The sequence below is a fragment of the Euleptes europaea genome, chromosome 14 (assembly GCF_029931775.1).
Source record: "Euleptes europaea isolate rEulEur1 chromosome 14, rEulEur1.hap1, whole genome shotgun sequence".
Lineage (NCBI taxonomy): Eukaryota > Metazoa > Chordata > Lepidosauria > Squamata > Sphaerodactylidae > Euleptes > Euleptes europaea.
In genome coordinates, this window is record NC_079325.1 from 37203183 (window position 1) to 37229937 (window position 26755).

At 47.1% G+C, this 26755-nt stretch overlaps 2 protein-coding genes across 2 annotated transcripts in view; both read left to right on the top strand.

Annotated features, from left to right (window-relative positions):
• The window catches only part of ENTPD2 (ectonucleoside triphosphate diphosphohydrolase 2), a 40228-nt gene extending 35225 nt beyond the window's left edge, over positions 1-5003 (top strand). Inside the window, exons 6-9 of the mRNA XM_056860526.1 lie at positions 747-1016; positions 3026-3145; positions 3970-4104; positions 4791-5003. Coding sequence (XP_056716504.1) covers positions 747-1016; positions 3026-3145; positions 3970-4104; positions 4791-4994 — 729 coding nt within the window. The 3' untranslated portion in view covers positions 4995-5003. The remainder of the gene's footprint in view (positions 1-746; positions 1017-3025; positions 3146-3969; positions 4105-4790) is intronic.
• Positions 5004-14597: 9594 nt separating this feature from the next.
• The window catches only part of NPDC1 (neural proliferation, differentiation and control 1), a 61509-nt gene continuing 49351 nt past the window's right edge, over positions 14598-26755 (top strand). The window contains exon 1 of the mRNA XM_056860116.1: positions 14598-14664. Coding sequence (XP_056716094.1) covers positions 14598-14664 — 67 coding nt within the window. The remainder of the gene's footprint in view (positions 14665-26755) is intronic.

A 26755-nucleotide genomic window follows, 5' to 3' on the forward strand; every position in this document is an offset into this window, starting at 1 on the left:
ACAATTCCATATTGCTTGGGTACCAGTTGATATGTAGTTTGAGCCAGGAATAAACTGGCATACATTGGGGTGGGTGGGAAGATATAATTTTGAGCTATCTTATAGCAGGTCAGAAAAGCAGTCTCCTTTGACTGACATTGACTGTCCAGGGTCTCCGGCAGAGAAAGGTCTTTCCCAACATCCCTGATGCTTTTAACAAGAGATGCCGGCAATTGACTCTATATGCCAAGAATGTGTTCTGTGGCTCTTCTCCTACTAAGTATATGTGTTTTGTTTTTATGAATTGTATATATGAAGCTGCCTTATAAAAAGTCAGATCATTAGTACGTCTCAAGGGGAATTCGTTCAACTCTGATTGGCAGCAGCAGTTTTAAGTTCCCAAACTGAAAAAAATACTTTCCCCAACACTTGAAATTCTTTTAACAGGAGATGCTGGGAATTGAACTTGGGACCTTTTGCGTGCCAAGCAGCATCCGTGTCTCTGAGCCACAGCCTCCCTTTCAGTGAAGTGTATTGCAGGCATTGTTGTGAAAGACAGATTTCCCCTTCTCTCTCATATGCAAGAAGGAAAGACTTTCCTAAAGACGAAGCTGGCCATCTGCCATTTTTTATAGTTGCTTAAAAAACAAATGTTTGTTTAAAAGCTTTTGCCTGATTGATCAGGTGCATCGTTTAATCAATAGAAATGTTTGTTTTTTAACCAATTACTTGTTGCAGCCCTAATTATTATTTCCACTTGCACAAAGGAGGAAAGGTTTGCCCTGAAAGTAGACAACCCTTGCTGGCCAAGAGATTACAAGAAGAATTTCACGATAGAGACCATCTATGACTCCCCGTGCACCTCTGCCGAAAAGCCCACCAACTACTTCCCCAAGGCCAATGTGAACATGAGGGGCTCTGGAGACCCCGCCCTGTGCCGCCAGCGCATGGAGAGCCTCTTCAGATTCACCAGCTGCACCTACTCGCGCTGTTCCTTTGACGGCATCTTCCAGCCCAGCGTCACAGGAAACTTCATTGTGAGTAGCTCAAAAGACCTGGCTTAGTGCTGGAGGCAACAGGGTTTTCCCGAACCCTGTCTCAGCAACGGGGCTGTTTTTATTTAAATAATGATACCCCACTTTTCTCCCTCAGTGGGGACTCCAAGTGGCATGCAACATCATATTGCAACCCTTGCTGTGCCAGTGTGGTGTAGTGGTTAAGAGCTGTGGACTCTGATCTGGAGAACGGGGTTTGATTCCCCTCTCCTCCACATGAGCAGCGGATGCTAATATGGGGAGCCCGGTTGGTTTTCCCACCTCTACACATGAAGCCAGCTGGGTGACCTTGGGCTAATCACAGCTCTCTCAGCCCCACCTACCTCACAGGGTGTCTGTTGTGGGGAGGGGAAGGGGATTGTAACCCGGTTTGATTCTTCCTCAAGTGGTAGAGAAAGTCAGCACATAAAAACCAGCTCTCCTCCTCCTCTTCCTCCTCCTCCTCCTCGCCTCCTCCCTGTTTTATCCTCACGACAACCACCACCCTGTGAGGCAGGTGAGGCTGTGAGAAACCGACTGGCCCTCTTCTCACACAGAGGCAGTGGGACTTGACGGCAGGACTTTGTGGAGGGAAAAGGTCTGTTCTTGAGTGCCTGGATTAAGACAGCGGCCGCCCCCTTGTGGAGAGTTTTCCTGACAGATGTCCATTTTCAGAACATGCCGGTCAACTCGTCTGCCGTGCTCTGCGGACTTTGCCATGGCCTGTTCCACTGCTGGCATATGGTTGGGTGGTGCTGATCATGGATCCTGTGGCCTGCCGGTGATCCCCTGTAGAATTTCAGGAGGTCTCCTGAGACGGCAACTGTAATACTGGAGGAAAATGCTGAATGCATTCCATGGATCGTGGCGCCACAAAGCCAGCTGTAATGAGACTCTGTATGGACGGGAAGGACAGAACTTGGGGCCAAGTAGAGGACTCTTGATTGGTTTGGTGGGACAACCCTGACTTCCTTTCCTTGGCTATTGAAGGCTGATCACTAATATTTGTTAGGCTTATAAACTGCTTTTTGACCAACTAGACCTCCAAAGTAGAGGTGGAAAGCAAATCTGTGATCATGTAGGGTTTTTGAAGCAAGAGATGTTCAGAGGTGATTTGCCATTGCTTGCCTCTACGTCACAACCCTGGACTTCCTTGCAGGGCTCCTATACACGTACTAACCAGGGCCGACCCTGCTTAGCATCCGAGATCCAATGAGATTGGGCTAGCTTGGTCTCAACAATTACTGGGGCTCGAACCCAGGACCTTCTGCATGTAAAGCAGAGGTGATAACCACTACACTTTGGAACGCCCTCTTAAAATGCAGTTTTAACTTCTTACTCCCTCTCCAATTCCCAATAGTTGGCAATCTGTGTAAGGGATGAGCCCACTGCAGCCTCACCCTACCACCCAGTACTGATGCTGCCAGTCATAAGAATATAAGTCCTTGCTGGATCAGACCGAAGGAGGTGTAGTGGTTAAGAGCCAGCATGGTGTAGTGGTTAAGATAGTGGTTTGGAGCGGTAGACTCTAATCTGGAGAACAGGGCTTGAGTATCCACTCCTCCACATGAGCGGTGGGCGCTAATCTGGTAAACCGGGTTGGTTTCCTCACTCTTACACGTGAAGCCAGCTGGGTGACCTTGGGCTATTCACAGCACTCGTAGAGCTCTCTCAGCCCCACCCACCTCACAGGGTGTCTGTTGTGGGGAGGGGAAGGTGACTGTAAGCCATTTTTTCCCCTTAAGTGGTAGAGAAAGTCGACACATACAATCCAACTCTTCTTCTTCTCCTCCTCCTCCTCCTTCTTTTTCAGACCTGCATCACATTTCTGATAGTAGCCAACCAGCTGCTTCTAGGATGCCACAAGGAAGGTTGAAAGCCCCAGCTCTATAGTGTCGTATGAACATCAGCGACAGTAAATTCTGACCCCAGACTAGGCTGCGGGGTAGTCAGCTTGGCTGCTCAGCCTTTCTCACCCTCCTCTTCATGTTTTTTCCCCCCATTTTTAACAGGCCTTCTCTGCCTTTTTCTACACGGTGGATTTCATGCAGTCTGTGATGAAGAGACGCATTGACAAGCCAGGTGACCTTGAGGATGCGGTGGTTGAAATCTGTAACTCGTCTTGGTCTGAGGTGGGTTTCTTGTTACCTGCTGGTTCAGCTGGAGTGAAAAGTAGATGTCGCAGGACTTGAAAATGGCAGGGAGGGGATGCTCATAAGTACAACTGGAGACTTCAGAACTGGGAGGAACTGGGAGGCTAATTCGGTGTCCTCACCTACCTGTCTTTCTCTGCAATGGGGACCAGACAACTGGCCCTGAGGTGGAGTCCTGGCATGTGGTTGTGATGGCAGTGACAGACTAGGAACTGGGAGACCCAGATTCAAACCCCAATTGTGCTGTAGAAGCTTGCTGGGGGACCCTGGGCGGGTCACACTCTCTTCAGAGTGTGGTGGTTGTGAGGATAAAATGAAAAAGGGGAGGAAGATGCTGTAAGTCCCTGTAGGTCCTCATTGGAGGGAAAGCAGGGTTTAAATGAACAAATGACATCCTGGCTCTTGTCCATGATGTTCTGAAGCAAGAAGAAGAAGGTTTTTATACCCTGCTTTTCTCTATCTTAAGAAGTCTCAAAGCATCTTGCAATCACTTCCCCTTCCTCTCCCCACAACAGGCACCTTGTGAGGTAGGTGGGGCTGAGAGAGTTCTGAGAGAACTGCGACTGGCCCAAGGTTGCCCAGCAGGCTTCACGTGGAAGAGTGGGGAATCGAACCCGGTTCTCCAGATTAGAATTTGCCGCTCTTAACCACTACACCATGCTGGCTGTCAGTGGGATCTTTGGTGCACGTGCCCCTTTCTTCCCAGCAATCTTTTCAGACTCCCCTAAGACTGATAACGGCATCCTCTGTTTCCTCTCACCATTTCTTTCTCTTTTCCTTTTGCCACTTTCCACAAAATCCAGCTGCTTCAGAAAGCCCCAGACCTGGAGAAGAGGCTGCCCGACTACTGTCCAACGGCCGTCTTTATCCAGCTTTTGATCATGGAAGGCTATCGGTTTGATGAGCTCACATTCCCCAACATTGCCTTCCAGAAGAAGGTGAGTACTTGGCAGAGGTAGCCTATGTTTTGCTGCTGCTGCGTGTAACTGCTTTTGTAGGGTTGGTTTGGGGCCGATTGAGGAACAGGAAAGGATGGGCTGGGATAGCTTCAGAAAGGCTATGCAGCAGGAGGGCAATGCTTGTTAAGGATAGGCCCAAGTAGAGGTTGACAGGTAGATATGGGAGGGACATGGAGATGGAAGATGGCAAGAGATTGGGGATCAATAAATTGAGGGTAGGAGAACGGGAGATGGATGACAAAGGTGGGAGCTTAGAAGAGCTGTATATACTCTGTGTCTACTTTGCTCAAATTTAGCACACTTCCATGATTTTCTCCAAACCTCTGGAAACCTGCTTCTTACCATAAAAAATTATAAGCCTCTTTCCCAAAAGGAAAAAGAGCGTTTAGATTCACAGCTGAACTTGGCACCTAATCTCACATTCTAAGCTTTGCTTGTCTAGAATTGTGGTTTGTACATAGCCCTGGCTAGAAGCTTGACTGATAAAAGTTGAGAGGGATCTAACTGCTGACCCAGGTACTGGTATGAGTACTTTCCACAGGCAGCCAGAAATACTGGCTGGCGGCAGCTATACTTTTGTAGCTAAGGTAGCAGCCAGGGTGTTTGTGTGAGGGATGAACCTCAGTGCTTGTAGCTCCTGTGAACCGTTTGCCTTGTCTGGACAGGCTGGAGACACATCCATCGGCTGGGCCCTGGGCTACATGCTGAACCTTACCAACATGATCCCAGCTGAAGAGACCAGCTTCTGGAAGGGGACGACGTACAGCTCTTGGGTGGGCCTCATCCTGCTTTTCGTCGCCATCATCCTGGTCATTCTGGGGACCATGTTCTGCCTGCTGCGATCCTCCAAGGGGCGTGCTACGATCTAAGATCAGCTAGTGAACAGATGGGAATCCAGGCTGGTGGAGCGGCACAAGGATGGCGGGACTTTCCACCCCTGATATCCCACCATCTCTAATCAAGCGGACCATGTTGGCTGTTTGAGGAGCCCAACCTCTCCCTGGGCCTTGTTGGCATCTGTTCCATTATGGCAATCATGATGAAGGGGTGGTGGGAAAAATAGACACTGACTAAAAGAACAGGTCTCCGTAGGGTTTGAAGATATCTTTCAGATCCTGGAGCGCAACGTCTGGAGAAGTTGCACCTTCCACCTTTTGCCTTTATGTAGTGCTGTGGAGATCACAACTTCAAAAACTAGGGTGTTTCTTTTTTTTTTTTTTTAAAGAACTGTTCACATAAAGGGCTTTTTTGGACCATCACCCCCCTGTTCTGCCTGTATCTGTTACTTATTTGGGGGCTCAGGGATGCAGAGTTGGGTTGATATTCTCCACGGACCCATCACAAACATTTTTGCCCTCTGTAAAGCTTTAGTCCCCATGAAGGAGTGTTTTGTGTGTAATTGTGTTTGGAGAATACTGCTGTTGTTCTTTTGATTGTGACCACTGGAAATGGGGGTGACAAAACCCGCAGGGTATGGCTGTGCCTTTATCCAAACATCAGAGGTGCCTCTTTAATGTTTTTGGTTATGAAAAAAAGCATCATGCCAAGTTGTTTTCACTGTGGGGGCTCAGCTGCAGCCATATTGGATTTCAGGCATCAAAGGGGGGGGTGGCTGCCATCTCTTAGGATATCAAAACCAGGTACCACTGCCCCTGGAAACGACTTCCTTTATTTTATTGTTCTTTTTTTTTTTTTTAAACACCTTCTCTCTGTGACTTTGTTGATGTTACAAACCCATCCTCTCAACTCAGCCAAAGGAGAGACAAATTGAGAATGGGCTTTATTGCCCTTCCTACTTAGATCTGTCCCTTTTGTACTCCGATGTGAGCATGCCTATCACCTGCTGGGCCCAGAGACCTGGGGATGTGGGATCTGCCAGTTGAGGGCAAGAACAGGCTTGGATGTCCATCACTGGCAACCCGGAGGTATTCCAAGACCTTGGTAACTCCTTCATCCTCATTTGATTCTTGTTCTGCTGGAGCAGGCAGAAATTTCCAGGGTTTTTCCTGTCACATGGATTTCCTCTGGCTACCTGTACACTTGCCTCCTTCTTTTGCCTCTTATTTCAGGGTTCAGGCAGTTCACAGCCCCCCTTCCAGTCCTCAGTGGGGCCCTTTTTCCTCTTCAACTGGAGATGTCGTTGCTGCTGGGAGAACAGGTCCCCTCTGTTACCTCTCTCTAGGCTGATGTTCTTAAAAGGAAACAGTTTAAAACTTTGTTATGAACACATGAAGCTGCCTTATACTAAATCAATCTCATGGTCCATCAAAGTCAGTATTTTCTACTCAGACCAGCAGTGGCTCTCCAGGGTCTCAGGCAGGGGTCTTTCACATCACCTCCTTGCCTGGTCCCTTTAACTGGAGATGTCGGGGATTGAACCTGGGACCTTCTGCATGCCAAGCAGATGCTCTACCACTGAGCCATGGCCCCTCCTTCTGAGTTTTTATATTTGTCCCTTTGCAATGGACTCCCCTGTCTCTCTCCCTCCCCATTGAGGGAAACCAGATGTTACATAACTTTGGCTGGTGTTTCCGTGGTAGCAATGCCATAGCAACGAGTGCTGATGTAGGTTGCCCTGGACACCAGCATCTTTGCAACAGCTGCCGTCCATCCCTCTGTGCTGGTTCTGGAATCCCTCCCATACCTTCTGAGCTGTAACACTTGACACCCTTTCCTAGGGCATGAATCCCATTGAACGTGGAGGACCTGGTTCATGAGTAAGCATGCATGCTCTTCAGTGCCATGATGTCGCTTTACATCCTGCTGGTCTGCGTCTGCCTTTTTGGCAAGCGAGCAATGGCATTGTGCCATCCCCCTTGGAAGATTATTTCAGAGCTAGATTTTTATGGGAGAACGTTTTTTTTTTTTTTGGCTATAGGAAGAATACAAAAATCCTTTCTGTTGTTTCCTGTACTTTTTTGTAGCCTTCCTTAAGACAGCCAGTTGGTTGTATGTGCCAAAAAGAGTGAAAATGTTCCTTTAGACCAAGCTTTGGAGTTTAATTTCTGTCTCCCATGTCACTAAATGTCCTTCACCCATGTAGAGTACAGGAAGAAGGCGATAGTTGCTAAACAGTCATTGATTGCTTAAGAGCAAAGCCACATACCAGGCAGGAGAAGGATCTCCTAGCTGCCACACTGCCATCTGTGACCCTTACAGGGTCATACCAACATGCCGTTCAAAGGTCGTCCTTCAAATTAAATGCCAATTGAGAGATGCTTCACTTGAAAATGGTAGCACTGGGACAAATTTTGAACAGAGCATGTCTACACCAGAGAAATAAACTGGATTAGTAGTCATCCTAGAGAGGTCCACGGCGCAGAATGGTAAGCTGCAGTACTGCGGTCCAAACTGTGCTCACAACCTGAGTTCGATCCCGATGGAAGTTGGGTTTCGGGTAGCCAGTGTGAGGTTGACTCAGTCTTCCATCCGAGGTCAGTAAAATGAGCACTCAGCTTCCTGGGGGTAAAATGTAGGCAACTGAGGAAGGCAGTGGCAAACCACCCTGTAAACATAGCCTGCCTAGTAAACATCATGATGTGACATCCCCCCCATGGGTCAGTAATGACCCGATGCTTGCACAGGGGACTACCTTTATCTAATGGTCATCCTATCTTCCCAACTGTACTTGGAGGAGGAGAGGTGTGTGTGTTGGGGGGGGGGTTCCCTTAGACACAGAATTGTCTTTACCCTCATCAAATTACAGTTCTCAGCATTCTGTGGAGGAAGCCATGATGCAGTGAAACAAAACTGTTGTCAGTGTAGATATGCTCAATCTTATTCTAGTTTGGACAAATGGAAAATGAATTTAAATATGGAAACGGTTAGGAGAGCAAGATTGTATGGAAGGTACAGAAGCCAGGGAGCTTGACATTCTAAGCTCGGTCCCCCCCCCCCCAGCTTTTGTTCCAACCTTTGCAAAATCTTCTCCTGTGCAAAATCTCCATCCCCACAGTTTGCAGAAGCGTGTTTTTTGCTATCATTTTGTGTGTTTCAATGCTAATTAACCTTCACTGTGCTCAGAAATGTTATATGACTGTACCAAATGGAAGACATTGTGTGCAAACTTGCCTGTAAGAAGAAAAAAAAAGAGTTGCTTTAAAAATTAAAAAAATCTCATGGATTATCAACATTTGCATTACTTCTTTTGTTTTTCTGAGGGGTTATTGATTGGTTGTGTTGCAATGATCTCACTGCAAGTCCTGGTGGGGGCTATAAATGAGTAGAGGGCAGTCTCACGAGGCGCTGGTATTTGCTGACAACTCCTGATGTATTTTGCAAAACTTACTTTATGGCAATTAAAACCAATTCAATATTGCAAAATGTTATTTTTGCAAATGTCCTGAGAGCATTATGCAACTGAGCAACACATAACAGAAGTTTCCTATTTTCTTTATATCTTCCCAGAGAATAGCTATTGGAGATATGTATTAGTTAATACAGCAGTGTTTGCCCAGTCATAGAAGCGTGATCTTGTGTGCAGTAAATAAATTCACAAGGAGTATATGGCAAAAGTAAAGCATAAATTTATTCAGGTAGATTAGGTTCACATCAATGTTGCAGTGGAAAGGAAAGAAAGAATCCTAATCTAAAGAATACTATTCCCTATCACAAATGGGCAGCTAATTTGGCATCACGTATGTGCGAGTAAGAGGGCATTGCTTCTACAGGAGAGATCTGTAGATAAGCTAACTGCCTTAAGTTTGCCAACCTCCAGGTGGTGGCTGGAGATAACCCACTATTACAACCGATCTCCTGACAACAGAGATCAGATCCCCTGGAGAAAATGGCCGCTTTGGCAATTGGATTCTATGGCATTGAAGTCCCTCCCCTCTCCAAACCCCACCCTCCAAAATCTCCAGGAGTTTGCCAACCCAGAGCTGGCAACCCTAGACTCCATGAAGAGCCACGAGGAGAGTGGTATAGAACAAAGTACAGAGAGGGAGGGAGGAGGGGGGTTAGAGAGAAGCCCCCAGGTTAAGAACAAAGAGAGGCATCCCACTAAGGAGATGAGGAGAAGGAAGAAGAAGAGGAGGAGTTGGTTTTTATATGCCGACTGAACACATGCAGATAAGGAGTAGGTTCTTCCAAAAAAGGGGTGTGGAGGGGGGAGGTAGTTGTGAATTTCCTGCATTGTGCAAGGGGTTGGACTTGATGGCCCTGGTGGTCCCTTCCAACTCTATGATTCTATGAAAAGCATCTTAGAAATAGTGGTCCTAAGAGGGGTTTATGGCTTAGCAAATAAAACTTCACCTGAGTGACCTGCCCCCATGGCTTGAAGACCACAGAGGAGATGCCAGATTAACGTCTGGGTTCTTTGATTTTTATGCTCTCCAAGGGAACATGATCGTCTTTGTTCTGCTTGTCTGTGCCAGTAGCCTGCATGCATCCCGAAGCTTGTTTGTATTTGACACTCCATAATCCTATTAATTCTGCAACACAGCCTGGATTCTGTTTTAAGAAGCTGCTGACTTGGGGGTATCTCCCCTGTGTCCTACAACATTTTCTCTCTCTCTCCCTCCATTTTTTAAAAACAATACAATTAAATAAATGTTTATTTACACATTGCACATTTTAAACATTGATAACAATTTTACAAAAGAAAAAGAACATATCATCTAATAAGAGTTAAACACAAACATTACATAAAATGGAAAACCTACAACCACTTCAATCCATTTCCTGTTCATCTAATTCACTTCAACCAGTGAAAAAGAGATGAAGAAGAGAACCAGAACCTCCTATCTTAGCTGCTACTTATGATACATTTTAGTTTATACTTACATGTATCGTAACCAAATATTCAAATACATCTTAAGATTTTTTGACCTGCTCCTTTGGTTTGTGTCCATTCCAACATCTGATATGGAAGCCATGTCTTAACTAACCTCTCCTGGGAATTGATTTTACCTTTGCAGATCTTTTTATATACTGTAATTTTATCCATTATTACCACGTGCCATACCTTATGTGGCCATCCATCTATGCCCAGCAAATATGGCTGTTTCCGGGCCTGTGCGAGCAATTGTCAAGCAATTGTCAAGCTGCAACCAGTAAATTTTTAAGTGCGTATTTTTTTTCCTTTTAGAAATCTCCTGGTAAAATACTAAGCAGAGCTATCTTGGTACACATATTAACTTGCAGTTTATAATATTGTTTATCTCCCTAAATATGTTGGTCCAAAATTCTTGAACTAGTGGGCAATACCACCAGACAAAGGTGCCAACCTTTTTATTACATCACCAACACATCTTAGAAGTGCCAACATTTTTGCAGTCCTTTCAAGTGTAAGGTACCATCTATACATGATTTTAAACATATTTACTCTTATACCTATATACCTTTACAATACCTCATGCTATTCCTGCCAAAGATCTTCTGAAATAGTTATATGCAGATCTCTTTCCCACCTGTTCTTATAGATTGTACTCCTGCCTTCTAATTCTGCAAGCAAGCCATAGATAGTTGCTACTGATTACCTATCTAGCTCTGTATAATTTAAAATACACTCCAATTTATTAGGCGGGCGGAGAATATTCCTCTAGTTTGATTTAGTTTGAATGAAACTCTTTATCTGGAGATATTGAAAGAATGGCAAGGGGGTTTCATCAGCTTCACCTTGAAGTTCTGCAAACGATTTGATAGCTTGATCGTTACGAAAGTCAGATATCCTCGTCATTCTTAGCCCCCTCCCATACTCTGAAATCACTTTTTGAAAGGCCTCTGAAAATTTGTTATGATGTAATACTGGCATGCATAGAGAACTATCTAGTCAGTTTCTTTTTACTCTGATCCCATGCCTTAACCAGTGCTATAATGTGACTATGCATTGTACCTGGATCTGCTCTTTGTTTGCTGTTTTTTTCAGATCCAAACGTTAAGCAGACAAGAGAGATCGTACTGCTCTGTTACCCAGACTACCTGGGTCTTATCCCTTCCAAACCAGAGTTATTACCTGGAGCCTAAAAGCAAGGTAATATCTCTTGATACAAAGAGCCATCATGCCACCATTGCCCCGTGTTTATTGAAGTATTCAGTTCCCAGATACATTTATGAATTTGAAATAGTGTTGAGCATTTAACTAACAGTGGGAGTGGCATGATTATAAAGAAGAGCTTTGTTAGTCAGTGTGGTATAGTGGTTAAGAGCGGTGAATTCTAATCTGGAGAACTGGGTTCGATTTCCCACTCCTCCACATGAAGCCTGCTTTGGTGACCTTGGGCAAGTCACAGTTTTCTCACAACTCTCTCAGCCCCACCTACCTCGCAAGGTGTCTCTTATGGGGAGGGGAGGGGAAGGGAAGGCAGTTGTAAACTGCTTTGACACTCCTTATGGTAGAGAAAAGCAAGGCATTAAAAACCAACTCTTCTTCTTATTGTATTTTCCTCTTAATAAGGGCAATTTGTCCCAACCAAGAGAGATTATTTTTAGTCCAGTTCTTTAAACAATTTCTTAATAGCTGGGCATAGATTTTGCTGCATCATGGAGCCTAGATTACTTGAGATTAAGACGCCTAAGTGCTTTATCCTCTCAGTCTTCCATGATGAGTTAACTATTTCAACAATGAATTGTTGATCATCTTCCATTAACTCTATACCCATCAATACTGATTTGGTATTAGTAACTTTATATCCACAGACTGCCCCCAAATCCATTATTAATTTATTTAAATTCTGCACAGAGGCCTTTGGATCCTGTATTGTCAACACAATATCATTAGCATATAAGAGCATTTGGGTAGTATTTTGTTGGAAACTAATGTCTGATGTCCTGATGTTGTTGTATTGCTATTGCCAGAATTTCAATTGATAAATTAAACACTAATGGAGAAATTGAGTATCCCTATCTCACACTCGTTCCTAATTGGAAAAAGGGTGAAGAACTACCATTGCTTACTATTCTGGCTCTTGGTGCCTTATATAGTAAATTGACCCAATTGCAGAATATTCTGCCTATACCGTAGGCATGTCGAGCTGCATTCATACTCTGATTTCTCTTCAGAACATATAAATATTTCGCCTTTCACCTTTTTGGTTTTTTGCTCATCCATCCTGATGAAAAACCCTGGGCTTGCATAAGGTTGTGTATTGTTCAGGTGGTTCTAATATAAATTGCTTCCACTTAGAAGGTTTGCTCCAGGTTAGCATTTAAACTAATATAAATTGCTTCCATAGAGAAGGTTTGTTCCAGGTTAACATTCAAACTGGAGTAGGGTTTGTTTTGTTTTTGTGCATCCAAATAACATTTCCTCCTGTCGACGTGCTGGACTTTCTTCAACATTACTGTGATCCTTTCCAAACCTGGTTTGATACTATCTTTCTGGGGGAAAGGTGTTTTTTGTTTGTTTGTTTGTTTGGGGAATTTTTCTATGGATCAACATGGCTACTGCCAAATTATCTTACATATTCAGATAATGTATCCCCTGCCTTCCCATTCATCTCTCTCCCGTCAAAGTGACCTGCAACAATTTTAAACCCACAACTTTACAATTCAAGCGGTAAAATGCAATGCCCTAACATCCAAAACAAATGCGCTATGGAATCAGTTTTTGGCCTGGAGCCTGCTTTGTCAGACACACCCAGTGTTATCCCACTTAATAAGACATGTGCCCCCTTTGCTGTTATCGTCATTGATTTATTCACTTGTTGTCATTTATTTAATCTGTTTCTTTTAAATTTCACTGTCCTTTCAAGGAACTCCAAGTGGCTAATGTGATATCAAGGGGTAATTTCCCCCCTTTTCAAACTCCCCCGCCCTTCTTCCCTTTTCTCTCTACTGAACTTGCAACTTGATCAAGAGTTCCAGGGAATTTGAAAATTTACTCCCTGTTTCGTGGTAGCATCTTTTATCCCTCTGGGTTTTGTGAATTGGTTGGTATCGGCCACCTGGTGGCAGTGTTTGACCATGGCAAACAAACGTATCCTAGATTGTGTTCAAGTCACAAAATCTAGTTGATAAGGGCTTTGCTTTGCGTATTGCCTAGCTAGCTGTGCGGTAAGAGAAAAAGCGTGTAATCTGCCATGTTTGGCCATTGTGTGCATGGCATTTATTTTCTTGTGTACCTGCGCTGAAAGCAGTTACCTCACCACAGTCCTGGCTCACAGACCACATTTTGCCTCGTACCAATTTATTCTTAGTCCAGAGCCACCCCTATAGATTGCAATTTCTTAGGCACTTCGCCCCAGTAAGTATTTTTGAAACCAAGTGAGACCTTTGAGCGTGTGCAGAGTGTGTTTCCTCTGCTACTTGGTCATTGTAGCCAAGGCACGACCTCGTGACATCACGTAGGCACCCAAGATGAAGGGAGATATTAAAAAAACAACTAAACAATAAATAAATAAATTAGAATAAATCAATTGGAACCACAGTCCTGGCTCACAGACCACATTTTGCCTCGTACCAATTGATTCTTAGTCCAATAAGCCACCCTTATAGATTGCGACTTCTTAGGCACTTCGCCCCAGTATGTATTTTGAAACCAAGTGAGACTTTTGAGCGTGTGCAGAGTGCGTTTCCTCTGCTACTTGGTCATTGTAGCCATGCCCTCGCGACATGTAGGCGCCCAAGATGAAGGGTGAGATTTAAAAAAAAAAACTCTAAACAAAAAAATAAATAAATTAGAATACATTATATTGTCGAAGGCTTTCACGGTCAGAGTTCATCGGTTCTTGTAGGTTATCCGGGCTGTGTGACCGTGGTCTTGGAATTTTCTTTCCTGACATTTTGCCAGCAACTGTGGCCGGCATCTTCAGAGGAGTCACACTGAAGGACAGTGTCTCTCAGTGTCAAGTGTGTAGGAAGAGTAATATACAGTCAGAAAGGGGGTTGGGTTGGGTTGGGTTGACTCAGCTCAAACCCAACCCCCTTTCTGACTATAAATTACTCTTCCTACACACTTGACACTGACACTGTCCAGTGTGACTCCTCTGAAGATGCCGGCCACAGCTGCTGGCGAAACGTCAGGAAAGAAACTACCAAGACCACGGTCACACAGCCCGGATAACCTCCAAGAACCAACACTGTTCCTACTTTGCAAACGATTGTATCTCAAAGCAGCGTCCTGGCTGGGAATTTGGTGATGCCCAAGGACTAAAATGTGACCAAACTGCATTTAAAAAAAAAACAAAAAAACTAAATCAAAATTAATGTTAAAAAGCCAATAAAGGCTTTGTGGAACAAGAACGGATCACGAGGACGAGCCTCGATCCCAACGCAGGTTCCGGGGCCGAGGCGCGTCGCGCAGGCGCCCCGGCTCCCCACGCACCTGCCGGGATGCCCAGGTGGGCGGTGTGGGGCGGGGCCTGCCCGGGCGCCGCGCCGCCATTGGCCCGCCGGCCCCCGCCGGCCCCGCCCCGCCTCTGCTGGGCTCGTCGGAGCCGCTGCCGCAGCTGCGCCTCCGCTGCTGCCGGCGAGGGAGTCGCTGCGGCCGCCTCTGGGTCCCGGCCATGCCCGCCGCGCGCCGCCGCTGAAGGATGCGCCTGCCGCCGCCGCTCCTCCGCCTCCTGCCCTTCGCCTGCTGCCTCCTGGCCAGCCCGCCCGGTAAGCGCCCGCGGGCTGGCATCCCGGCCCCTGGGGCAGACCCCCCACCCCGTCGGGGCTCTTTTGTTCTTTCCACCCCCACCCCCGTTGCTCTGTTTCTGGGCACGCTCGTGTTGGATCTGGGTGATTCTCCCCACCCACCCCCCCAAAAAAAATTCTCTTCCCCTCCGGGCCAGGACTCCCAGGCCATTGATGCCCGGGACGTGTGGCCTTGGGTTTGCCCCTCTCCAGATGCACGTTTCCCCCCCTCTGAAGTCTCAAAACCCGACCATAAGCCCCCCCCCTGCAGAGTTGTGAGAATTCAGAGGGGGGAAAGGTGCATCTAGAGGGGGCAAGGCCAAACTTCCCGTGCGTGAATGGCTGCAGGCAGTCCCTTCCTCCGGCCTTCCTGTTGGCGACGGTTCCCCTTGGATGGGCCGTGTCCGCCTCGCCTCCGTTATTTCCCACCCCGGAGTAAATGCTCGGCTTTGGTTATAGCTGTTCATCTCACATTTTCTTTCCTTACCCATAGCCGTCATTACTCCCCCACCACCACACACACACTTGCTGTTTTACACCTTATGTGCCTCCCCACCCCACTCCTGTCATTGGTCATGGCCCCTTTTCCCAGCTTCTCTTGGTCCTGATTCATGTTTGGGTCATTCCTCCCCTTGGGAATGACATCTGTCCCCCCACCCCATTCTCAGCAGTGATCCTTGCTGAGCTGTCTTTGTGTTTCCCCCTGTTCTTCTGTTCTTGGCCTCCAACTTCATTTGCTTGTATTAGAATAGAATCATAGTATACAATCATAAAGTTGGAAGGGACCACCAGGGTCATCTAGTCCAACCCCCTGCACAGTGCAGGAAATTCTGAACTACCTCCCCCTCACACCCCCAGTGACCCATACTTCATGCCCAGAAGATGGCCAAGGTGCCCTCCCTCTCATGATCTGCCTAAGGTTATAGAATCAGTTATTAGCTCTGACATCCCCCCTTCTCTCCTCTGTTTTTCTTTTCTGCTCATTGATCCCTATTCTTTGGAGTTGTAATTTACGTTTACTCTTATTATTGTTACGGTGTTTGACGGGTAAAATTCATATTCACGTATATAAAACATTCAAGTGAAGAAGAAAACAATGTTCGATAGGACAACGCCAGAAGACTAATTCATGAAAATTGTAAGACCGTTTTACCACTTGTATAATTCAAAAGAAAAGGGAGTGTATAAATAAATCTATAAAAGCTAAATTAATTCCAGTATCCCCACGACCTAATTTAGAAGAGGTTTTGTATGAGCTGCTTTGAACCATCTTCCTTTTTAATTTTTTTAAGGGGGAAGTTTTCAAAAGTATCTTCCGCTGGAAATAGTTGGTGGGGATAGGAGTTTTGCTTGGAATTGTGGCCCACCCTTTATACCACTTTTTGCCTCACTGATATTGTGTGCAAGTAATCTAGTTCCCCCCCGCTTTTGGAATCTACAACTAAAAATTGAGGGGGAGCACATGGTAGCAGAAGGTTAATGGAGAACGAGAGTATCAAAGAATCAACGTCAGCTAATGTGGTTATACATTTTGCGACTGCTGCTTTTAAGAAAATCTAGATGGTGCATTCATATTGTTTAGAATTATTGTATGTGGGTGGCGTTCGGGGGTGTCTGGGGTTTTTGCCTACAGTCATTGTGTTTGGCAGTAGCCAGAAGGTATGGGCTGGAGCAGTTCCAAAAACAATAATCTCCCTTTGAAGACTACAGCGGCAAATACGTTTTACATTTGGCTCTGGAGCTTTGTATGTGGAAAGCCATGGGTTCAGTCCTTGCTGTCTCCAGTTAAAGGATCTCTAAGTGGCAAGTGTTGAGAGAAACCATTTTCTGCTTGACCCTGGAGAGCCATGGCCTGTCAGGGTCAATGTGACAGGGGTCTGATTCTGTGTAAGGCAACTTCGCCTGTTCATGACAACATTTGTTCAGCCTACCCCTGGTCTCTGGGGTTTTGTAATGGTAGCGTGTTCGGACGGCTTGTACCTTTAGAATGGAGTCTGAGTTTTATAAATCTTCTATCTGATGTGGCTTGCCTCGGATTGCGAATTTCTGGTAGGTTTTCCTCTGTCTGGTTTCTCCCTCCCTGTTCTCCACTCTGTGGTGTTTGCAAATGGGATGGGTTGCTGTTGTCCTATCTCGATGTAGTGAGTGGAACCTGGCTGGATGTCGGGCTGTTCCTGGTAACGCTTTTATTTTATTTGCTATATTTTGTTAAGATTACCTTCCTGTGAAGGTAATCATCAAACTGACCCTCTCTGTCAGAATCCTGGCAACAGTGTCTTCTGTGTCGTCTTGCAGCCTCTCACTTTTATGTATGTGTGTTGATACCTTTCCCTAGATTTAGCAGCCACTGGCTATCCATCAACCACTTCGCACTTTAAAAAGGGGAAATGAAATTTAATTTTTCCTTGACGCTATAAAGAGAAAGGTTGCCACATCTCTCACGGAATTGACCAATCTGGTTCTTGTAGGTCAGGGGTCCTCAAACTACGGCCCGCGGGCCGGATCTGGCCCGTCAGGGTCCTGAACACGGCTCCCTCCGGAGCCGCCACCGCGCCCGTCCCTCCCCCAAACTAAGGCGGCCGTTCGCCATATAAAGCGTCGGTGGCAGCTGCGGAGCGGCGACACCTGCACCGACCCGGGAGCCGCTGCCGCCTCTGCGCCTTCCCCACCGCGGCGGCCCCGAAGAGCCGCCGCCTTCCTTTCCCCAGGCGCGTGCGCGGCTCGGGGGATGGGAGGCGCCGCCTCGGACTGCAATGTGCCCCTCGCCGCTGCTGCTCCTTCCGCAGCAGCCGCAGCAGCCCTGAAGGAGCCATGCTGGGCTGGAAGATGAACATCCCTGTCTGCCTGCATGCCAAGCGAGGCAAGCGGGTGAGCGAGCGTCTGGGTCCCCGCGCGGGGGGCTTGGGTGACAGCGCCTCCGGGGAGGGGAGGGCTGAGAGACCCCCATCTCCCGCCGGCCTCCTCCCGTGCCCTTCCCCCTCCCCCTCAGGCGCTCTTTGCCAAGCAGGGGGCCAGCCCAGCCCGCCTCCCGCTCCAGGAGGCGGGAAAGGAGGGCGCATGGCGGCGGCGGTGGGGGGGTCTCTCAGCCCAGCGAAGGGGGGAGTGTCGGTAATGGAGAGGCACCTGGGGGAGGGGCGGCATGTCCTCCTGCCGCAAGTTAACTTTTCTTTGCCTGGGCGCCTGGCTGCCTTCCCGTTTGGGCGGGGGGCGGGCGGGCGGCCCCCCATAGTGTTTGAGGGACAGTGAACTGGCCCCCTGTTTAAAAAGTTTGAGGACCCCTGTTGTAGGTTATCCGGGCTGTGTAACCGTGGTCTTGGTATTTCTTTCCTGTTTCCTGTTACATGGTTACACAGCCCGGATAACCTACAAGAACCAATGAACTCTGACCGTGAAAGCCTTCGACAATAAATTGACCAATCTATTTGACAGCAGATAATGCAGTATCTGCCTCTCAGAAAGTGTCTTTAGCTGATTTATCCAGGGAGTGATATATTTATTTTGTGGACATGCTAAAACAGTGTGGGCTAGGGAGTCTACTTGATCCGGACAAAATGGGCATTTTTGTTCTTCTGCAGTAATTTTATTGTATCGCCCTTGTGTCTCAGCTGAGTCTAGGGCATTACATCTTGCCAACAAGAAAGCTCGTCTGAACTTATGAATTTCTAACCAGCGGAAATAGTCTGGCAAGGAGAAAGGTCTGTTGAAGGGTATCTGGAAGAAGCGAGGTGAAGATTTACGATTTGCGTCCTTAAACACGAAGGACCAGGTGTGTTGATACTTTTTAAAAGAAGGGGGTCTAAGCCTCTTTCTAGCTCTCTTTCCCAAATATAAATATCCCATGGTTAAGAGACTGTGGTACTAGTGCAGATTCCCCAAATTTCTGATACCTGAAGATTTTTTTGATTTATAATTGGAGACCTGCTTCACCATTGTGTGCCAAAACAATCTCTTAGAGGGCAGGTGAATAGAAGTTTGCTTATCCTACCCTCTACTTTCTTGATGAGGCATAGTCAAATCAGTTTATCAGCAGCCCAGTTCAATGGCTTATGCAGAGAGACAAACAGGCAGCCTCCTCTGAGGATATGAGCAAGAGTCCAGTACCACCTTAAAGACTAACACAATTTCTGGCAGGGTGTGTGAGCTTTCATGAGTCACGGCTCGCTTTCTTCAGATACAGCTAGAATGTGAGTCCATCTATCCTTAAGTAGAGAAGAGTGAATTCATCGTGATCTCCTCTGAGGATGTATCTCCGTCAGGAGTGATTGATCCCAAGCACAGCTGTGGCAGAATTATCCAGTCTCAACAGAGGCTTGTTTAGAAAGAGGCAAGGCCATAGCAGTACATAATGCAGAGGTCCAGCAGGCAGCCTCATCTATCAGTGTATAGCTGGGGTTCGCAATAGCCTTAGATGTCTTTTTTTCCTTTCTAGCGGTGCTCTAGCAGGCCTCGAGTTCAGTCGGAGTAGTTGCACAAGATAAACTTGCTATTAATGCAGTGTAAATTTTTGTCCTCGGGCTGTTCTGGTTTATTGACATCTTGCGCAGTCACCTAAGGATTTGCTGTTTACAGGGAAGAGGCAAGGCGGCCATACTGAGACTCCGCTGGCAGCAAAGGTTTCTTTTTCTACTGTCCCGTCAGATCAGAAGTTAGCTGCTGTTTGCTGATGGTATCCCAAAGTTGCTGGCTTCATCAACGTCCAAGTGTAAGAGGAGACCTGATCCTGCCTCTTTTGCTGTCTCTTCTTCTGCTTTTGATGTTTCGATTGCAAGCTCTTTGGGGCAGGAAGAGAAGAACTAAAGGCACTGAATGAGGGGAGGCTGCCGCCCATGTACTCTTGCCTGTGGACTTCCTGGAGGCTTTGGGTTGGCTATGGTTAGAAATAGGTTTATGGGCTAGAAGGACCTTTAGTCTGATCCTGCTGCTGTTAGGCTGTGGTTCTGCCAGCTGAGAATACTTAGCATTTATATAGTGCTTTCAGATCATTTTGTGTGCCCGGTCTCATTGTAAAGTTTTTGACAGGTTGACCAGAATCATCCCCATATTGTAGATATGGGCCTGAGAGAATGGGGACTTGCCAAAGGCTGTGCAGTGAATTCATGGCAGAGGATAGACTTAAACTGGGTCTTGTAGCCACTGCACTCCAGTATTAATTTAGAGTCCGAACTGGAAGGAGGCTGTTAACCATTAGCCGTGTCAAAGGATAGGAGAGCCTCTTTGGGTTGCTTGTGAATGCCTTGTAACCCTCAGGCAGCTGTGGCTCGGCTGGCTTTGGGGGGTGATTACTCTCCCCCCCCCCGGTTCTTTGGTAATAGCCACAGCCCTTTTCTAAAGTCTGATTTCTTTTCTAAAGTATTGGTACAGGGGCCAGAACAGCATCTCCCTGTACAATTATGATGCATGCATATTCCTTTGGTTTTTGCGTTTGTTTTCAGTTGGTTCCTTGACAATGTTCTGTTACACTTACGTGTTTCACTTGGTTCATCTGGTGCTTCCCTCTTTGTCTGCCTCCTGCTGTTACTTGCTGGGCTACAGCCGTTCCCAGGTGAGTACCCCAAGGACTTAATTTATGTTCCCCATGGTCCACTGAGGTGCATCATGGTGACAAAAGTGTCCAGATCGATTAGTGTTGCCAGCTCCAGATTGGGGAATACCTGGAGGTTGGTCGGGTGGAGCCTGAGAAGGGCAGGGTTTGGGGAGGGTCCTCAGCAGAGTATAATGCTATACAGTCCACCTTCCAAAGCAGCCATTTTCTCCAGGGGTACAGATTTCTTTCATCTGGAGACCTGTTGTAATTCAGGGAGATCTCCAGCCACTGCCTGGAGGTTCAACCCAAAGACACACAGAATATTGACTCACATAAACATAACCCAAAATGTAATGGGAATCAATGCCTGGAGGTTGGCAACCTTAGCAGGAGACCCTGCGTTGAAAGTGTTTCCTGCCGCACCCAGAACAGTGACTCATGCAGACACACATCATGCATGCCTCTTTCAAGCGCTGGTAGTTCTGCTGCACTGGGAATGACTGAGGGCCAAATTACACAATACAGGGGAGAGAGACTCCTGCTATCTCCCCACTTGCCAGGACTCACGCGAGAACACACAACATGATGCAGGCAGAGTGGAGATGGAGGAGGGCTCCAGGGCCAGGCAACACATTGGTGTGCTTTTATTTGCTTTCCTCATATGGTTGTGTTACTCAAGCACATGGATTGAAATGGGTTTTTCATTCATTTGGAAAAATGTATGCACCCGTTCAATGTCAACGTTTTGAGTTGTTTGGTTCCATAATAAAGGGAATGCTGTTATCACAATTGTGGAACCCATATGCCTGGCCCTTGGTAGGGAAGTGCCGTATAAAATTCAAGAGAGATGCACCATTAACATGATGGGTAGCCATGTTAGTCTGTCACTAGCAGCAGAAAAGAGCAAGAGTCCAGTAGCACCTTAAAGACTAACAAAATTTCTGGCAGGGTATAAGCTTTCGTGAGCCACAGCTCACGAAAGCTCATACCCTGCCAGAAATTTTGTTAGTCTTTAAGGTGCTACTGGACTCTTGCACCATTATCAAGTGTGGGATTACTTTCTCAGACCATACAAAACTGATTTTCCTCTTCCTTGAAACATTTTGGTTTAAAGTTCTTTTATTAAAATCTGTTTATGAAAACAATTATCTGCTGCCTTTGTTAACCACGTCTTAGTTAAAATGTGTTAAGGATGCTGAGATTGGACACAATTGTGGTGAGCTTGTGGCTGGCAATCTCCGTGGAGGAAATATGGGATCTTCCGTTGATGCAGGCAAGAACTGAGTGGTGGAGAACTGCACGCAATACAGATTTCCTTGAGATATTTTTGTGATGGGCTTTGCAAAACTGACTGCCGGTGTTGACCCTATGCTGGGCTCCTGGGCAGTATAGTTGCTAAGCATTGTTGTAAAAGGTAGTTAAGGTTTGGGGGCTTTTGCCTGAGAGCTTTTGTCTGAGATATTCTACAGTCCTCACAAATAACCTGCTAAAAAACTGAATGAACGGGCCCTGCTGATGATGCCTGTTTCTCTCTCTGGCTGTTCACTCTTACTTCCAGCTGCGCTTGGACTGTTATGTGTTGACTTTGTAGCTGCGTGGCTGGTGGCGTTCTTCAATCAGACAGCTGGCTGGTAGCAACAGTTGTGGTCCTAAGGGCAAAGCGGCCCTGCCAGGAAACAGAGAGGAGAATAAAACACACACACAACAAATTGGGATAACAAAGGCCAGAGCTTTATTGGTTACAATGGAATGGAGCATTGGCAAGGCATAGGGAACGGATCCAGGCATCGGGGGACCACCCTGTCAACCGATAAAATTATCCCCAGCCCGCGTGTCGGGGTAGCAACCGGAGTGGTGAATCAGTGGTTCCACTAGGACAGGGGTGGGGAACGCCAGGCCCAGGGGCTGTATAAGGCCCGCGAAATCATTTGGTCTGGCCCTTCATGGGTCCTGGCAGATCTCTAGCTCAGAAGGATGCTGCCTTGTCTGAATCTCTTGGGCCCAGCTGGGGACAGCAGAGCTCAAAAGCGAGTCACTCTATGTGGCAGACACTTGGAGCTGTCTCCGGTCGTGCTTCTTGGCTAAATGTTTGACCAAATATAGCAGGCTAATTTTTAAGTTGATAATTTTGAATGGCCCGCGAATGATGTTAAAAATATCCAAATGGCCCTTGGCAGAAAAAAGGTTCCCCACCCCTGCACTAGGACATAAATCTCTTGAGTGGTTCCTTCGTCACCTGGGAGTGGAGCTACACGACAGCCTCCGAGCTGGACATCCATGATAGGGCTCCATCCCAAGACCCCTGATTGGGGTCCCTAATTGGGGGAAGGCAGGCACATCTTCCCCAAACTGGATCCGCCCCAGTGCCAAACACTGCTTAAGCTGTGACAAAAGTAAAGAACAAACCATAAAAACAGAGGGAAGGGAGGGCTGGATTCCGTCGTGCCGGGCAAAACAGGCTGAGTGTCTGGGCGAGGCAGCTTTAAATAGACAAAGGAGGTGGGGCAACAGAAGCGTTCCTGTGTCATCCCCCTCCGACGCCTGCATGTGCAACAGCCCAACCTTCAAGCTGCAATGGGCTGCAGGGAGAAGGGGTGGGCAGGAAGACACCTGGCTGTGTGGCGAGGGCATAAGTGACTGGAGCCACTCGCCTGGAAATGGCTCCATTTTGGGGTGGGGCCGCCGCCCAAGCGGCTGCAATAGGTGGCCCTGGTGAGTCCGCGGCTGCGTGATTTCACAGCACATGCTGGAGTCATGGGCATGGTGTCATGACACACAACATACATGGGCTGTCACACGGTTATGTAGGCAATGTGGTGCCTTTCCCCACACGTGGACCTCAGCTCCCAAGCGGCGGTGTACGCACATACATGCGCAAAGTGCTTGCAATCCAAGTAGTAAACTTGATTTTTAAAACCTGAGCATTTTTTTGAGTGTTCACAGATGCTGCTCATGATTGGTGATCAAATTATGATTCAATCAGAGTCGTGATCACCCATCACTACTTTCTCTGGAGTCTGCCTTTGAGGAACAAGCTGACTTGGCAGTGAGATGTCTTCAGCCAGAAGTGAAGCTTCTTCAGGAGTAGGGACTTCGGCTTGCTAGGTTAAGCTAGTTTTGCAAGCCGAAATTCGGGAGCTTGAAGTGAAAACTTGGTAAATGCACATGGGAGGAGCCACGGCTTGCATGTGTTTGGTATGCTTCTAGGACTATGTGCACACTGTGCTATAAGGAAACCAGAATTTTGCATCAAGGGGTGAATTCAAAATCTGGACAAAGAACAAATTTGGTTGGCTTGTTTTGCACAACTTATTCAGTTTCTCCTTTCAATAGTGGGAAAAGTTGGTTGCAGAGCTCTTAAATCCCTTATCTCTACTGATAGGGTTGCCAACCTCCAGGTACTAGCTGGAGGTCTCCTGCTATTACAACTGATCTCCAGCCAATAGAGATCAGTTCCCCTGGAGAAAATGGCCGCTTTGGCAATTGGACTCTATGGCATTGAAGTCCCTCCCCTTCCCAAACCCCTCCCTCCTCAGGTTCCGCCCCAAAGACCTCCTGCTGGTGGCGAAGAGGGACCTGGCAACCCTATCTACTGATGGCCTGTAGACCTGCTCCGTGCTCCTCTACTGTCCAATACCTTGGGGTTTTTTAAAACAATAATTCTTCATCACTGTTAGAAACATTTCCGTGAGTCCTTGCAAAAGTTCTCTTGTGCATGTGTATATATTTTTCTGTACAGGATAAATACACACCTGATCATAGTTGTACAGTACTTTAAAGGAGTCTGCCTTCAGGAATTGCTTGCATTTAACCAAGAGTCTAAATTTGGATGAATAACACGTGCCTTGTCCTTGAAGAGGTAACAGGTGTTTGGTCTTGTAGCTCCAGGGCATTGCTGTCTTGTCTTTTAAAAAAAAAAAAAAAAACCTGTGCATATCTGAGATCAGCCTGTCCCCCACCCACCCTCATAGCAGTGTACATTCTGTGCATGAGTGGAGAGGTAGGAGTTTCAATTGCATCTGTTAGAGGACATCGTGAAGACTAACAGCTGATACACATGTTCAGAGTAATGACACAGGAGCGCCCATCTTGGACGGTACCACTTCAGGAGGAAGTCTGTGTGTGAAAGACCTAGGTGAATATAAACAAACTCCAGAACACTAGCACATTAGAAGGCTAGGCATCTTCTTGATGGCCCAGTTTTCTACATGCAGAGACTCTCTCCTGCACATGGCAGCATCTGACCAGGCAATTCCCTTCTTGCAATTTGGAATGGCACAGTCTGGAAAGGACTATACCATATATCTTTTGTTGATGGCATTCTATTCAGCTATTACAAAATGCTATTGCTTGCACTGGATGGGTATAGAGATCTCCAGCAAGGCTCTTTCCCCAGGTTATTATTTCCATAATGGTTGGCCGGGGGAGGGGCGCTAAACAAAGTAGCTGCTCAAGATCTGCAGGGCAGGCCTGTGCTACCGTGAGATCCTTCTGTGTACTTGGTTGGCCATGCCTTCCCCACTCTACCCTCTTGCTTTGGCAATCGTCGTTCACAGAGGGAGCTGCAATTGCCTGGTTGGAGAGCTATTTAGCTCTTCAACAATAACCTTGTTTTATGGGTTGGGGACTGTAACACATGACGGTTGGAATAAAATGTGTAAGGGGTTGCTGGTGTTAGCATAGGTGGAAGAATCATAAGGGGAGCCGAATCATCTTCCCCTTGCAAACCTCTTCCCCTTGGAACCTCTTTAACAAAAATGGCTATAAGACTAGCTTTTTCAGAAAACTGCAGGGAAAAAAACACTGCACTACTGGCTTTTCCCAGATGAGCTTTCAGAACACAGTGTGGCTTCACTCCCACCTTCCAGCGAGTAATGCTCTGCCTACATGTGTGCCAGCCTGGTGGGTTCAGGGAGGTTGTGAGCCCATGTCCAGCCCATGTCCCTGGTGCTTTTGGGCTACCCTGCGGGCATCTTGTGAGAAGGGAATGTTGTCAGGATTGGTTTGTGTGTGTGTTGCCTGGGCAACACATTCCTTCCAGTCAGGATCGGGCTGTGGCTGCAGGTGTGGATGTTTTTATGCGCAGGTGTTATGGGGCAGTGAGCCTTTGGAGGGACAGCCGGAATCACAGAATCATTAGCACTGGCTGTCCTCTTCATTCTTCCCTGCCATCAGCACAGGTTATTCTGCTGTGTGGGTTTCTTAGTTTGCGCAGGGGGAAGAGCGATGGGCAAGAAGAGTGGACTGGGGCCTTTGAAACCACAACCATTGTGCAGTGGGAGAATGATGTGCTCTTTCAGAACATGAAATGTAGTTACTTACTGTGTTTATGCACCCCGTTCTCCCCAATGGAGACCCAAAGCGGCTGACACGTTCTCCCCTCACCCTTTTTATCCTCACCACAAGCCTGTGAGGTGTGGGTTAGGGTGTGAATATGTGGCTAGCCCAAGTTCACCCAGCAAGCTTCTCTGGCAGAGTGGGGATTTGAATCTGGGTCTCCCAGATCCCTGGGCCGACACTTTTATCACTACACCACACTGGCTTGCTCGAAGAAGAAGAGTTGGTTTTTATATGCCGACTTTCTCTACCACTTAAGGAAAAATCAAACTGGCTTACAATCACCTTCTCTTCCCCACAACAGATACCCTGCGGGGTAGGTGGGCCTGAGAGAGTGCTGAGAGAGTTGTGACTAGCCCAGGGTCACCCAGCTGGCTTAATAGGGAGGAGTGGGGATCAAACCCGGTTCTCCAGATCAGAGTCCATCGCTCCTAACCACCGCTCTTAACCACTACACCACACTGGCTCTCACCCAAGCTTCATGCTGGGTGAAGCTTGGGTGGTATTGGGGGGGGGGGTGTACACGGCATCTGAGCTTATTGTTCACCCTGAACCTGTCAAGCAGTGGTACCTCACATAACTAGCCTATGAATTCCTCACTGTGGGTTGCTGTGAATGGCACAGCATGTGCTTTCAATGCAAAAGGTCCCAGGTTTGATCCCTGGCCTCTCCGTTAAAAGAACCAGGTAGCAGGAGGCATGGAAGATGTCCATGCAAGAGAGCTTGGAGTGCTGCTGCCAGTCAGAGTAGACACCATTGATCTTGATAGACACCAATGGTCTGACTCAGCACAAAGCCCCTCGATCTATTCATCTGGCTTCAGGGAGATAGGCATGGAGGATAAACCATCAGTAGTCTAGCCATGATAGGCAAGAATGAACATAAGAACATAAGAAAGGTCATGCTGGATCAGAGCAAGGTCCATCAAGTCTAGCAATCTGTTCATGCAGGGGCCAACCGGGGGCCTCGAGGAAGCCTGCAAACAAGACGACTGCAGCAGCATTATCCTGCCTGTGTTCCACAACACCTAATATAATAGGCATGCTCCTCTGATACTGGAGATAATAGGTATGCATCATGACTATTATCCATTTTTACTAGTAGCCATGAATAGCCCTCTCCTCCATGAACATGTACACGCCCTTCTTAAAGCCTTCCAAGTTGGCACCCATAACCACATCCTGGGGCAGGGAGTTCCATGCTTTAACTATG